The sequence below is a fragment of the Zeus faber genome (assembly GCF_960531495.2).
Source record: "Zeus faber genome assembly, chromosome: 4".
NCBI lineage: Eukaryota > Metazoa > Chordata > Actinopteri > Zeiformes > Zeidae > Zeus > Zeus faber.
This window is the reverse complement of record NC_137191.1, coordinates 13,032,708-13,047,564: the sequence shown is the minus strand read 5'-3', so window position 1 is coordinate 13,047,564 and position 14,857 is coordinate 13,032,708. Positions and strand designations below refer to the sequence as shown.

At 44.5% G+C, this 14,857-nt stretch overlaps 1 protein-coding gene and 1 pseudogene across 2 annotated transcripts; both read right to left on the bottom strand.

Annotated features, from left to right (window-relative positions):
* Positions 1 to 2,634: 2,634 nt before the first annotated feature.
* Positions 2,635 to 11,841, bottom strand: dennd1c (DENN domain containing 1C; the record flags this gene model as incomplete). The annotated part of the gene is made up of 23 exons (XM_079999417.1): positions 11,752 to 11,841; positions 11,026 to 11,090; positions 9,992 to 10,035; positions 9,790 to 9,839; positions 9,461 to 9,580; positions 9,288 to 9,357; positions 9,098 to 9,178; positions 8,957 to 9,022; positions 7,820 to 7,873; positions 7,596 to 7,706; positions 7,403 to 7,503; positions 7,282 to 7,327; positions 6,989 to 7,090; positions 6,510 to 6,635; positions 5,959 to 6,060; positions 5,033 to 5,123; positions 4,916 to 4,956; positions 4,757 to 4,807; positions 4,621 to 4,665; positions 4,390 to 4,497; positions 4,045 to 4,127; positions 3,762 to 3,963; positions 2,635 to 3,675 (listed from the first exon to the last, which is right to left on the bottom strand). Exons 1-23 carry the CDS (start codon positions 11,766 to 11,768, stop codon positions 2,635 to 2,637), a joined length of 2,817 nt encoding a protein of 938 aa, XP_079855543.1. The 5' UTR covers positions 11,769 to 11,841.
* A 1,006-nt stretch (positions 11,842 to 12,847) lies between these two features.
* On the bottom strand, positions 12,848 to 14,603 carry LOC307229692 (tubulin beta-4B chain-like; annotated as a pseudogene). The gene is made up of 4 exons: positions 14,501 to 14,603; positions 14,294 to 14,404; positions 13,845 to 14,089; positions 12,848 to 13,659 (listed from the first exon to the last, which is right to left on the bottom strand). The product of its transcript is annotated as a tubulin beta-4B chain-like (transcript).
* Positions 14,604 to 14,857: the final 254 nt, after the last annotated feature.

Genomic DNA, 14,857 nt, shown 5'->3' with positions numbered 1-14,857 from the left:
CCAACGAATACAGTACAAGCTTTTAAAGTGTCACCAAAGTCATTCTCAGTGAAATCGTCATCATTTGGGGATGAGCGTTGTTCGTGTTCGTTCGTATCCAATTTAGTGAGATTATCTGCGACCGTTGTGACTGGTTCTCTTTCAATCCGTCCTTTGTCTCAGGTCTCTGGCAGTCCATTTGTCCAGGTGGGGAATAATCGGTTTCTTTGACCGCTGCCCCCTCGAGGTGAGTTTGTCAGTGCTGTCTGTGCATGAACTTACTTTTGTGACGATTTAATCCGGACTTTTCTGCCGCAGCAGCGACGAGATTGAGCTCCATGTGGAGTCTGGATCCTGGAAACTGCCTCCTTGAGCAGTATGAGCGATTGGCCTCTTAAGCGATCCCATTGACGCGCCGCCCCGCCCCCTTTCACTTCCTCCTCCTTTGAACAGGCTCGCCTCGGACCCGCAAGCCTTCACCTCCCCGTCGCCATGGTGATGCAGATGTTATTCCCGCCCGCCACATCGGTGCTTCTCCCCACGGTGCTGTCCGTGTCCAGTCTCGCCCTGCTCCTGGCGCTGTGCTTGATACGGAAGAAAAGAAGGCTGGAGGGAACTTATCGACCGAGCGCCGAGGAGAGGAAACAGGCGGGAGCAGCGAGACCGGAGAAACCGGGTCTGCCCTTACCCCTGCCCAAAGAGGAGCGCCTTATATGACGCGACAATCAAGTGAGAACGCTCGGCCATTCTGCGGTCGGCATGCGGTCCTGGTGGATGCGCACTGTAATCCTAATATTACTGCTCCCCCGTGAGGTTCCCTCTTTGGCTTCGGTCCCGGCACGCCAGGGTGTCTCCAGACAGTTGCGGCCTGCGCCTTAACTCTGAGACCGCCTGCGCTGGGTCAGAACAACGTGGGAACTTGGACTCACTGGGCTTTCGTTTTTCGCCACGTGCGATTCTTGGGTGCAGCAAAGATGCAACTAACTGAAGTCAGTGATAAGTTTACTCACTGCCTTATTGACTTGTCAAGTGACTCATGTTCAAGTCCACATTTGGAAACCCCCGTGGGTCTCTCTCCTTGTCTGACAAAGAAAAAGGTCTAAAATAATGTTTTGTATTTTTGCACAGTGTTATCAAGCCTATTTATACAATACTGTCACCTGTCATTTTTTTTTTTTAAATAAACGTAAGAAGATCCTTTCAATATAGAAAGACTTGGTGACCATGATGCACTTTGATGCTCCAAAGCCTTTAATTTGATAATAAAAAAACGTAATGACTGAGCATATTTTGGTTAAAAATGTATTCTGTACGGTGACTATACCACAAACAGGCACCAAGTAAAGCAGCATTCTCCATCTTGGACCTGTTTAATGATCTCCAGCAAATAGTTCCGCTTTCCCTGTCCTTTTTTGTTTCCTCCAAGTGGAGAAATGGGGATGGGGTGACATCATAAATTAGAGAAACAATGGCAAGCAGTGATAAATGAAGCATATTATCACCAACACTACCATATAGTGTCACATAACTTGTCTTATGCTGTGTTTACACTACAGGTCTTAATGCCCAGTTTAGATTATTTTTTATTTTTTTGTCTATGCCCTTTTTTTTTTTTATTTTTTTTTTTTTAATTATTTTTTTCTCCACCTGTTTACACTTACTTTCCACATGTCATATGTGATTCTCGTGTTTATACCAGACAGTCGGAAAAAAAACACTGAAAATCAACCCTACATGCGCACATCAGATTTAAGCCTAGGAGCATGGCCCATTCCCCATCTGCCGTGGAAGCAAGTGAAAAATTCATTCTAATTTGAGCTATTGTTTTCCCGACACATCTTTGGCGGTACTCAGTCAAGCCTGGCCATGTGCAGCAGTGATCACTGCTACTTCGTTTCAGAGGGCTCTGTGGATCCGGATCGTTGAAACTTCTGACCGGGAACAGTGGGTCAGTAACGTTCGAATGCGTAAATAAATAAGGTTTGGATTGAACGGTCGCCACCACTGTCATGATTGTCGCATTGACGACGTTTGACTCGCGATGACCATCAAATTCCGATCCATGTGTTTAGACGGAAGTGGCATTTCCACCCAAGTATGTGGCCCAAAACGGGTATGAAAATATCCAAATCCATGTGTTTGTTTGTTTGTTTTTGTTTGTTTGTTTTTCCTCCCTGTTTAGGTTCATAATAATAATAATAATAAAGGTTCATAATACAAATCCGATCTGTCACGTGTGGGCAAAGCATCAGAATTGGTTCATTTAAGTTGGCGGTGTAAATGCAGACATAGGTACTCAAACAGTGTTGAATAGTCACTATGTTCAAGGACGTTTTGAGTGGTCGCCTGAAAATGGTGATGGCTGGTCCACTTGATAGATTCGCCGTTTAAAAGCTGCTGGCATTCAGTTACAAAGATGAAGAGTGAGTGTGAATATTGTTTTATTTTAAAACTGGCGCCAGTTAACAATGAAACCATATCGGGCAGATTTTGAATCTGGTTTGATGAGTAGGGCAATTCATTAGATGAGAAGTTTATCTTCATGAATTGAACTCTTGTGACCACTGCCGAGCGTCGCTATATTATAGACCCGCAGTAGTTTTAAAAGGAAGTTCATGTTTAGATCTTTGTATCGTTTGCAGAAGAGCTAGCCAGTCAGTTCCCTGGGAGTGATGCCTCAAATCTCTTCTTCAGCTCAGACACTTTGACGGCAGGCGTGTCTTGCTCCTCAGCTCGGACGTCTGCACTGAATGGGCCGTTCGAGCTCCACTGCTCGGTCTGGAACCTCACCAGGACACTCTGCCGGGACGTCGGGGACCGGAGCAGAGCCGCGGGTGACTGCCCCTTTGGGGGAGAGATTGTTCTTCCCGTCTTTCGCTCGTCTTTACCTTGACTTTCTCCGCCCTTTCGGTCCCGACCCGTGGAAGGTTTTGCGTTTGGGTCTGCAGTGTAGTTCCGCGACACACTGCTCTCGCTCTGCTCCTGGTGCTTCTCCGGCACCACCTCCTCCACCTCCTCCTCCTCCTCCTCACCTTTAAGACGGCGGTCGGACAGAGGATCTGATTTCATGAGTTGGTTCCTGTGTAAAGGTCCTGGCGTTTCTGGCCCTTTCTCCTTCTTTTGGAACCCGGTGTCCGTTTCTCCCCTCACCAGATTCCCCGGCGTTTCAACAGGTTCTTCTGTTTGTCTCCCGGGTTGTCCTCCAAGCAGGGCACCCTCATCCGGAGGTATGTATTCCCCCGTGTTGTTTCCCGACTCTTTATTTGCCTTTTTTTCCATGATTTCTTTCGCAGTCTCCTCCTTGGTGTCCATTGTCTTGTCCAGATTTTGTTCCGCCCTCTCCTTCAAATGCTCCTTCCCTTTCGCTTCCTCCGACTTGAACTCCTCACAGTTTATGTTGTCTCTCTCACTGTTGTTGGGGTTCGAGGCTACCCCCACTCCCTCCAAATCGCTTGCAGTTCTTTTGGTCTCTCTCGCTTTCCCTCCTTGGTGCCCCACTTCACTTGTCACGAGCGGACTTTCCTCCTCTTCCAGTGCACTTGGATTGGGGCGCGGCCATTCAGGATCTTCTGGCAATTCGGGGTCTTTAGACTCCTCTGTGCTCTCCAGCGCCTCCTCCTGGTTCCAGCTATGCAGGCTGTCACTACCACTGATAGACAGAGATGGGCTCTTTTGGCTGGGGCTGGCCAGGCCATCCTGGAATAAGCAAATCATAGCCAGTGAGCCACAGATGTGGAGTCTTGTGCCTGTGTCTGTTTTTGTGTCAGTGTGTGCATTGTTACCTTTGTGATGTAGTCATGGCTGTCTGGTCCAAATAGATCCAGGCTGCGCGTTCCGTACAGCAGACCTCGTTCGTGTGAGCTCCGGGAGCTCAGTGTCTCAAAGATCTCCCCCAGCAGGTCCATCTCCTCTGGGTCACATAGCATCGACGCTTCCCTTTCGTATTCATCTTTCTGCTCTTCAGGGTCGGGCTCGGCGACCGGCCTGGATACAGCCCCAGGTCAGATGTGTGCGGCCGCCGCCATCTTTTACTGATTTATTTTTCACTCTCACTCTTGCACTCACCCATGCCAGTTGTCTATGGTGTCCTTGGTGCTGCTGGCTTCTCGGGGACCCCTGTCTCTGTGATCCGGCCGCCGTGGACGAGGCTAATGTAACAACGCCCCAAAGTGACAGAGCAATGGAGTTCCCAAAAAGCGGGCACAACCACGCGCAATTTATTCGGGGGATGGAAATCCAAACGCAGCAATGTGCATGGAGAAAGAGGAGCCGCAAAGTAGCACAATGCAGCAGCGTTAAAAACAAACACAATTGGATCCAGATACAAAAAGATGTTTCGGTCTGAAATGTTTTAAAAACAATTTTTTGGAATACACAATCGATTGGTCGAAAACTTGTGCCACCTCTCACCCTTCCAAAGTGCTGCGTGATGGGTAAACGGTTCTGCAGACAGTCAGACCTGACGCAGCGGTATGAAACTGATCCACCTCTCTGCAGGGCGTGCTTGTCGCTTTGTTCCTGCAACAAATAAAAACACATACGCACAAATCAGAATGGATGAAACGCAAGCAGGGAGTGCATCCATTCCCATAAACACACAGAAACCCGCCCCCACACACACACACACACACACACACCCACCTTGTGTAGCAGGTTCTTAAATCTGTGTTTGTTGAGACCTTTGGCCTGGGCGGGGGGGATCATAAAAAGGATCATGAAAAGTGTTGCTGCAATAATTATGCTCAAGAAAAAGCCCCAAGTTCTTCACCAATCTTACCGTCATGTTTGCCTTGGACTTCATGTTGTGGATGAGCGCACCTCCACCTTTCTGCCGTAGGAACAAACAAGCCCCGAGTGGCCGCGGTTAACTCACAGAAGTGATTCCCCCCTCCCCCACCCCAGAATGAAATGGGTTGCCCTTAGAATGAAACGTTACCCTGAGGTTGCCGACTAACTGTTGATAAGATTTCTTTGTCCCTACAGAGAGAGGAGAGGAAAGTTAGCCAGTGGAAGATAAAGGTAAAACCGAGATACTTACGGACGGGCAGCGTACCTGTCGCTGTTCCACATTCCAGAATCTCCTCTTCAAAGAGGTCGTCTGGTTCCTTCCCCTTATTGAAAAGCTCCAGGCGGGAATCGATAAACTAAAAAAAACAAAAACCCCACAAAGGTTTAAAATCATCATTCTCCATTGTCTTGTCCATTATTCTGATACGGGGGCAGTAGCTCAGGAGGTGGAGCGGGTCGTCTAGTAAGTACAAGGTTGCGAATTGCGAATCTCCCCCTTGTGGGACTGATAAGGGTTTATAAATAAATAAATACAAATGTGTGCATGTTTTGATTTTACCATTTATTTTTTTTACAGATTTAGTATATTAGCGGAAGGCTTGTTATAGCAACACAGATTATGCATTTTATACATTTTATACCTAAGATGTGGTCCCTCCAAAAATATGTTATCCATTGGCTTGTTCTTTTAGTTTCATACTATTTTGACTCTCTGTTAATGTATGTGAATATATGATGAATATATGTCTGTTTTCACTCAAGGGAGTAAAATAACACTTTTTTTTACATTTGAACATTTGGATGGACATAGGAATTTAGATGTGATTATATTATATACATAATTAATATTATGTAATAATATTATATAATAATGGTTATAATATTAAAACAAGCAATACGTTAAATATAACTACAAATAATAATAATTATATATAAATATAAATATATATAGATAGATAGGTAGATATCTCTATCTCAATGAATTATGCCCATAGCTGTATTGGAACCTGGAACTGATATACTGGAACATTTACTGCTATGTATTAAAAAAAACATGTACTATAAGGCATTACATTATTTTTCATTGACTAAAAACCCTGAAATGTATTGGGTTAGGATGTTCAGATACTGTGGGTCTGCTATGATTAATTCACTGTCCCATCCGAGAAGGGAGCAGCGTGAGGCATTTACCTGTTTGAAGAACTGCAGATGAACAGCACTCTGTAGGAACTGACTTATGCTGGAAGACTTGTGCTCTATAAAGAGCTCCTCATTAAACCACACCTCATCTTCCTGCAAGACGAGTTAGAGATGAGTGGGACACAAAATGAGAATGCGCTTGTATGCAATTGTATGGAAAAAGCCTTACTGCTCTAATAAGTGTCATAGGCTCTGCGAGACTGTAGTTCGTGCAAGAAAAATACAATGTTTTAATTGGTCTTTCATTCATCATATTTCACTCATTTCCAGAGGTGTAAAATTCCAGGTTCTGATAATAGCAACAAGTATCCAGTATCCAGCTGATTTACTTCACTATTTGCACCTCTTGGTTGGTGCTAAGTAGCAGATCCACAAGGTTGTCTCAAAATCCTGGCGTGGAATTTTACTTTCTGAACCCGGATCTTCCATCCATGCTCATTTTCCAATGTCGCATTTTGAAAACGTGACTTGGCTACCTTACGCTTCTTCATTAAATCTGTCGGAGTGGCAATAATTATATGTTATTTATCACTTGGTTTGACCTTGTGTTGCTGCAGTGCGTTCCTGTAGCCTCCGAACAGCAGAGCCTGAGCTCGGAGGAAAGCCCTCGCTACACCACAGCCCGGAGACGTTGCACGATGTTTCAAACGCAACTTCAGCCCTGATGTCTGGGGGGGAAAAAAATGTATAAATTACCTGTGTATACACACACACACACACACACACACACACACACACACACCTGACCTTATTTTTGTGGATCTTTTAATGACTGAGATATACAACATGGCTTCAAAGGTGACTTCTGGTCCGGGTTCAAAGATCAATATCTCAGTTCAGGGTCCACTGAATTCTCTCAAACTTAACATGTTAACCTACAAGATGAGACCTTTCCAAAAAACATGTCTGGTTTTGTTCTACGACACCCTCACACTCACTCACTCACAGAGAGAGAGAGAGAGAGGGAGCGAGAGAGAGAGAGAGCCACACACACACACACACACACACACAGTTAGGGTACCACATCTGGAGGTATTTTCTCCAGGTCGTCGAAGGGAGTTTCCAGAGTGTTGGTGTCTACGTTCAGAATGACGACCTCCTCCAGTCCACGAGTCCTCACCTTCTGCGCACGCGTCAAACCGAGAGATTCACAACCATTTCTTGGGGATGTAATTGTCTACGATTTTTTTTGTTGCTGTTGTCTTGCGAGTTAACCGAATATTTTACAGGTGGTGCAACATGTAACGCAAAGGCAAAGGGAAATTATTGTGCGCTGTTAAATGAAACACTGTGTAATAATTGGAATCAGCATGCCTCAGTAAGACTGGTATGGACTCCAATGAGGTATGGCATCGGTGCGCTGAAAAGAACATGAAAATAGTGTTAGAGAGAGAGCGAGAGAGCGAGAGAAAGCGAGAGAGAGAGATTTTACTACCAGCAGTAGTCCAAGAGGTGAGGTGGTAGGACGGGGATGAAGATGTGCTGCCAGTACATCGGGTAGAGCACAGAATTGAGCGCATGGACACAGGCGGTCAACTACGAACGCAGTAGAGAAGACGATTCAAAGGCCACGAAGGTACGGACCGTTTACATGAATTTCTGTGTTTGATTGTGTCTGCATGGCTCACTGTGCTCAGTTTGCTCGCAAATATCAGGATGCGTCTCTCAAACAGCATGCTGGCATACAGCTGCAGCAGGTTCCTTGTATCCACCGCTACTATCAGCTCCGTCAGGTTTCTCTGGAAAACACACAATGATGATGGGGCCGTTTGGTCAAACACACAAAAACACAGAGGAACTCCAAAACCTGGTTACAGTACACACACACACACAGACAAAAAACATGCCATACACTTTCAGGTATCGAGGGAAGACGTCTAGGATCCGGAGCAATGAAGTATGGCACCTGGAGAGAGAGAGGAAGACAGGCTCATATTTAGGGAAACAAGTATTGATTGTTGATAGAAAAGCTTTCTGGCGCCTCTCTTAATGTTGTAGTTCATATTCTAGGTTGTTTAGTATATTTTCAGATATGCCGCTGCTCACTCTACATGAGCAAATAATTCAAAGAAGATTAAGAATTGGAAAGTTTTACCCAGATTTTGATAAAAGATTTAAAAACCACCATCATACATCATGAGGAAAGAATATTTTCAGACAAACAAACATGTGTGCCCGCTGGTCACAGCTCAGAGTTCACAGTGTTATAGGAAAAGGAGTACAGTAGGTGAAGGGTTTGGCACAATGCGTCCTTTCATGGTTTTAATTGGCGCTGTGGAAATGCACTTCATCAAACTTGGCTTGCCATAAGCTGCCTTTGTGTTGCAGAATATCATTTAACATATAATATATAATATAATAATATATAATAGCTACCCTTTGGTAGAAAGATTAGGAGAACAAATATGACCATTATGAAAAAAATATATCAAAAAAGCCTGCAGTGCTATCTGAGGAGCAATGCTTTGTGCGGAAAGGACTCAATTAAAAACAAATAAAATAAAATATACATTGCTGTACAGCAATCAGCACCGCTTTTGTGCAAAGCGACTTAACAATAAGTACTCCTTTCCAAGTAGACGGTTCATTTTGAAATATAACTTTTCGAGCAACAAAAACAAAAACAACAAAAAAAACCTTATAAACTGTTTACTTGTTTACAGTATGACATTCACAACAACACAGTCTCTTATGGCTTTTGCGGGTAGAGTTGTTGAGGTATACATTTATTCTCCGTCTTAATTATTTCCCAGCTTTCTGTCCCATTTTGAGCACGACTCCATGTCGGGTTATGTTTTCCAGGCTTTGTCCTTGATAGTCAGTGTGTTAGGAGTGTAGGTTTTTGTTAATAGGCATCCAAGTTAATCCAAGTTAAGCAGGGAAGGCAGGCACAGGCTTGCAGTGCTACAGAGGGTGTTAATATCAGAATATCAGTGTTAATATCAGACTTTGGGCATTAGTCCAGACCATGCATGGCTCTGGGACTCACCCCCTCCTGTCCGACTTTGTGTCCGTCACGGAGGGACACTTCAGTACAGATCAAAAGCTGCTCTCCCTCAAAAAAGAAACACAACTTTACAGGCATTTACAACAGTCAACTGAGATTTCTTATTGTCAGACTGAAAATTACCATCTGCAGCGTGAAGGATCCTGCTGCCAGAGGTGCAGGCTGCTTGTACAGTGCAGCCAGGAGCTCCCTCGCCTCGTTGGTCTGGTGGGAAGCACATAGTTACTGCACGTTACGTTCATTCAAAGTCAGGTGGGTTATTAAACATCGGCGGCAGAGCCTGAAAAATACCCAAACAATAGAGATTCTTCACCTGTCCTTTTGTAAGGTAATCCGCCAAGTTGTTGAGCAGTTTGTAAAACACCTCAAACCACGGAAGATAACTGCAATCAAATTGACAAATGTGGGTGTCAGCAAATTTATTTGGAACCTATTTGAACGTATGCCGCCACATAGGCTTAGTAAAACACACCCATACAAGACTACCTGAGCATGCAAAGGCATGTGTGAGAGCCATTGGTGAGACGGCAGAAGCCAAAGCGCTGGCAGCCCTCCAGGTCTGTCAGGACGAAGGTGAAGTGCTGCACTCCCACGCCTTCCCTCACCCTATGGATTGATATGGATGGATGGATGGATGGATGGATGGATGGATGGGTGGATCGATGGATGGACGGATGGGTGGATGGATGGAGTGATAAACAGAGAGTCACGGGACGGATGCATGATAAACAGAGGGATGGGCAGCTCCCAAGAAATTATCACATCAATTGAAATGAGAAAACTCAACCCGGACCAGTGAGCGAGGTTGTACTCACCTTTGTATGTCATAGGGGAAGCAGAACCTGGGCAACGTTTGAGAAGACTCCTGGTCCGTTCCAGAGAAAGTAGTTTACTAGTGTGTGTGTGTGTGTGTGTGTGTGTGTGAAACAGAGACTTACAAGTGTTTTTGCTTCATAACTATGATCATCTCATAAGAAAAACAATGTAAAGCCCAGCACGCATGGGCAGGTACAATACCTCATCATCAAAATCCTCTGGAAATTGAAACAACAGACGAGGATCTGTAGAGTAGGAATAATAAAGTGGGTTAAGACTTGGACTTGTGAAGTGATGGGTGGGAAAAGGTAAGAACCTCATTACATAAGTTGTTCCAACTTCCTAAGGGTTCAACAGTTAGTTCTGTCATACAGTAATAAATGCCCTCTACAGCTTTTCTCAACAATTATCGCACATACCCACTTATTTACCGAAGACAAAGATGAAACCTTATACTAGCTGTTGTTCTCAGTATTACACAAAGTTTTATGTAATAATTATAGTGGCCATTTTGGATAGTAGGGCCCTGCAGACTTAAAATAACCTATTTCAATAACCTAATTAGTGCGAATTACTGTTCTATGAATAAATAAATAAATAAAATAATAAACTACCAATATCAAACCTGAGATAATCAACCTAACACTTATTTGAAGGAGATTAAGTTACACATCTTGATAAGATTTCTAAAATCTCTTGCCCTTTATGAGGCCAAAATGGACATCTGATTATAAACTTTCAATAGGACGTTGGCTCAGACATGAAGAGATGTTGACCTCTGGAGAACATTCCACATGTTCCAAGAACCAAATCTGACCACGTCCTGAAAGTATCGCAGTCCTACATTACCCACGCTGATACCTCGCCTTTGGCAGTATCTTAAAAACACGATGGGTTGATGATTAATAGTGATTCATCATTTTTTTTTTTTTATTATTTGTTATTATATATACCTTATAAATCTGTACATATTTGTATTATTTACTATAATTGTTTACAGTTTCACATGTTAATAAAATAGTTTGTGTCTATGCGGCTTGAAAACTGCGGAAAGAGTAGCACAGCAAACGTTTGCCATAACAATAATAAGCATAACAGCAGGTGCACTTGAAAACGTGATTGACGTCTTCATTTTTTATTATGATGGCACTGTGGGCAACACAACATATTGTGAAATCGGTTGAGAAAAAATATTGGAACATTATTATACAGCCCCGAAAGAGCTCAAGCCTCACCTTTGTCTTTTGCAATTGGGCAAGTTGCTTCAAAGAACCAGTAGAAGGTTTGCTCAGGGTTTTCTCTGTATTGGGGAGATGATGTCCAATTAGAAGAACCATGCCTAAAACATAGGCTAGTATAATGACGTAATATAACTCTAGAACTACTAATATGAGGCTAGAAAACTGCCTTAATGTGGCCAGCCTAGAAGACATCTCTGGATCTTGACCAGCCAAGAAGATGAGTTGCCTCCAGGCATCCTCTTTTCACATCATTTGAGCTACTACCTACTGTCCTACTGGTTTCAGCCACCGATTTTTCTTAAAACCAGGTCAAAACATTGACTACACGACTACAATTCTTTTTCATTTTCATAAAGCATGGTGGCTAGTCAGTAACATTCATCGTGTGATCTGTGTTAATGTTATGTGGTTTCATATTCTCTGTACATTGTCACACCAAATGTAAACCTGTGAAATATCTTTCCCCGGCGAGAAAATGAAATCATTAACTAATATCATCCCACCTTTACTGTCTCATTATACAATTAATAATTGAATGGAATATGAACAACTTAACTCTCCCTTGATGGCAGAGATGCGTATGATATGTTATACAGAATACATGTCGGAAACTTCCTGTGTGCAGTTGAAGGAGGAAGTCACAAAAACCACAAGAACAAAAAATAGGGGCCGGCAACGACTTTTAGTATCGCAAAAATAAGAGAAAGTGATGTTACTTACTTCAGTCTGGAGCCCATGCCTCGATTATTTTGTGTCCATATAGTGATCCAGGTAGGAAGAGATCTTTATCAGGCGTTGTGCATCAAAAACATACTTCAAATAGGGGGAGGGACGAGACACATGCAGCAACAGAAACAACCTGCAAACTCAGCACGACTGTGAGCTGGAGACTTCCTGATCTGTGTGTGTGTGTGTGTGTGTGTGTGGTCTATGACGTGTTGTGTACTTAGTTCATACAAATTTCTCATTCTTAGGCAATCATCTAAAAAATACAGAAAAAGGTATATGCATAAAACACATACATCACGCCCACCAAGTAAGTGTAGAGAACTGAACTATGTGCTCACGTTGAACAAATCCGAAGTCCTTCCCGTCCTGTCCTGTAGATATATGTAATTGTGAGAGCATTTCCTCACTCATACATGTAGCTCATGGTGCAACACTGGACACTACACTCCTGATGTGGCCGTTGTAGCTAACCCAGCTACCTGCCTCATTCCTAAGCACCTTGAAACCAGAGAAACTACAGTAAAGCTGGAGATGAGACATACAATTGTGTTAAACCATCAGAAAATTGAAGATGGGACTGCAGATATATTGAAGGTGGAGCATTTCAGACTTTAGATACAAACTTCAAACAAAAGTAAAGAAATTGGATAAGATTACAGTCAAATAATCAAATCTGTTTCAGGAACGACACAGGAGAAGTTATTTTCTCCACAACTTTATTTAAATCAATGCCAAATAGTGTGGACATTACATTCTTTAAGTCGCTTAACAGTAACATTTTTTGTAACAAGTGAATATGTTTTTTTTTTTTAGGGTAAAACAAATCTACCAATGTCTACACAAGCACAAGTGTTTTACGCCACCGTTACACAAGCAGTGAGACTGGTGAACAAAGTGAGTGTTGAGAGCCTAACAAGAGAGAATAGGAAACAGAAGCTATAGATATAGAGGAGAAAGATCAAGACAGGAAAGTAAAGAGGTCTGAAAGAGAGCTGAGAAGGACTAAAGGGGAAATAAAGTGGAGGATGACAGGATGGAAATATGAGAAGAAAGAGAAGAGAAACGAGAAGGAGAGATAGGAGCCACATTAGGCTCCCTCCTCCTTTCCCTCCTCTTCAAACTCTCCCTCCTCGGCAGTGGCGTCCTGGTACTGCTGGTACTCAGACACAAGGTCATTCATGTTGCTCTCGGCCTCGGTGAACTCCATCTCATCCATACCCTCGCCGGTGTACCAGTGGAGGAAGGCCTTGCGGCGGAACATGGCGGTGAACTGCTCGGAAATGCGCTTGAACAGCTCCTGAATAGCCGTGCTGTTCCCAATGAAGGTGGCGGCCATCTTGAGCCCGCGAGGTGGAATGTCACAGACGGCGGTCTTTACGTTGTTGGGGTTCCACTCGACAAAGTAGCTGCTGTTCTTGTTCTGCACGTTCAGCATCTGCTCGTCCACCTCCTTCATGGACATGCGCCCGCGGAACACGGCCGCCACGGTCAGGTAGCGGCCGTGGCGAGGATCGCAGGCCGCCATCATGTTCTTGGCATCAAACATTTGCTGGGTGAGCTCGGGAACGGAGAGGGCCCTGTACTGCTGGCTGCCCCTGCTGGTCAGGGGGGCGAAGCCTGGCATGAAGAAGTGCAGACGGGGGAAAGGAACCATGTTGACGGCCAGTTTACGGAGGTCAGCGTTGAGCTGACCGGGGAAGCGCAGACAGGTGGTCACTCCGCTCATGGTGGCAGACACCAGGTGGTTGAGTCCCTGTAGGTGGGCGTGGTGAGCTTGAGGGTGCGGAAGCAGATATCGTACAGCGCTTCATTGTCGATACAATAGGTCTCGTCAGTATTCTCAACCAGCTGGTGGACTGATAGAGTAGCGTTGTAAGGCTCCACGACAGTGTCAGACACCTAGGTGCAGGGAACATGCGATAACATAAAAATGTATTAAACCCAGAGGGAAATTCAGGAAACACCTCTCCGACATAGTGAGGTTGGCAGCAAGGACAGAGACATTGAATCGGTCAGGAAAGAAAACCAAAACAGCTATGAATACCATTATAACTATGTGCTAATCTAAAGCATAACAGACAGACCTTGGGGGAGGGCACCACACTGAAGGTGTTCATGATGCGATCAGGGTACTCTTCACGGATCTTTCTAATGAGAAGGGTGCCCATGCCGGAGCCGGTGCCCCCACCCAGAGAGTGTGTGAGCTGGAATCCCTGGAGGCAGTCACAGCTCTCAGCTTCCTTCCTCAGCACATCGAAGACTGAGTCTACCAGCTCAGCTCCCTCAGTGTAGTGGCCTTTAGCCCAGTTATTCCCTGCTCCACTCTGACCTACACACAAAGGGCAACGCTCATTACCCGCTGGTGCACAACCGAGTGGCGGGCGTGGACAACACCTTCTGACTATCCATTGGTTTTAATTCACCATTATGTCATTGAATACATTGTAAATACTGTACTGTGTGGGCATTTTAAACTGCCTGTACAACAATCCTCTGTACTGTATTTTAAGTGTGCGGAAGGTCATGTCCGTACCAAAGACAAAGTTGTCAGGTCTGAAGATCTGTCCGAACGGACCGGAGCGAACAGAGTCCATAGTGCCAGGCTCCAGATCCACCAGAATGGCCCTTGGCACGTACTTGCCACCTGTAACACAAATAAAGCGAAACCATTAAAAAAACATCTAATAATGAACAATGGCAGGTACTTGGCAGTGTATGCGAATGCTTTGTCAATTCAGACCTGAGGCCTCATTGTAGTAGACACTGATTCTGTCCAGCTGCAGGTCACTGTCACCATGGTAGGTTCCGGTTGGGTCGATGCCATGCTCATCACTGATCACCTCCCAGAACTGGATGAGTTGATCGGTGTTTAGAGAGACGCCAGACAAGAAATAACAAGGGGAAACGTCACATGTGGTATGGCACTGATTTAGCTTCGCCCTATGTGAAAATGATTAAAGACACAGAAATACCAGGTAAAGTCTAATGTGAAAGATCTGTCTCCTGCCGCTCCCCATAGACGGTTTTCTCACACGCTTCCTGATTCTCTCCATCTAATCTCACCCATTTCTCTTCTCTCTCCCTGCTCCTGTCTCTT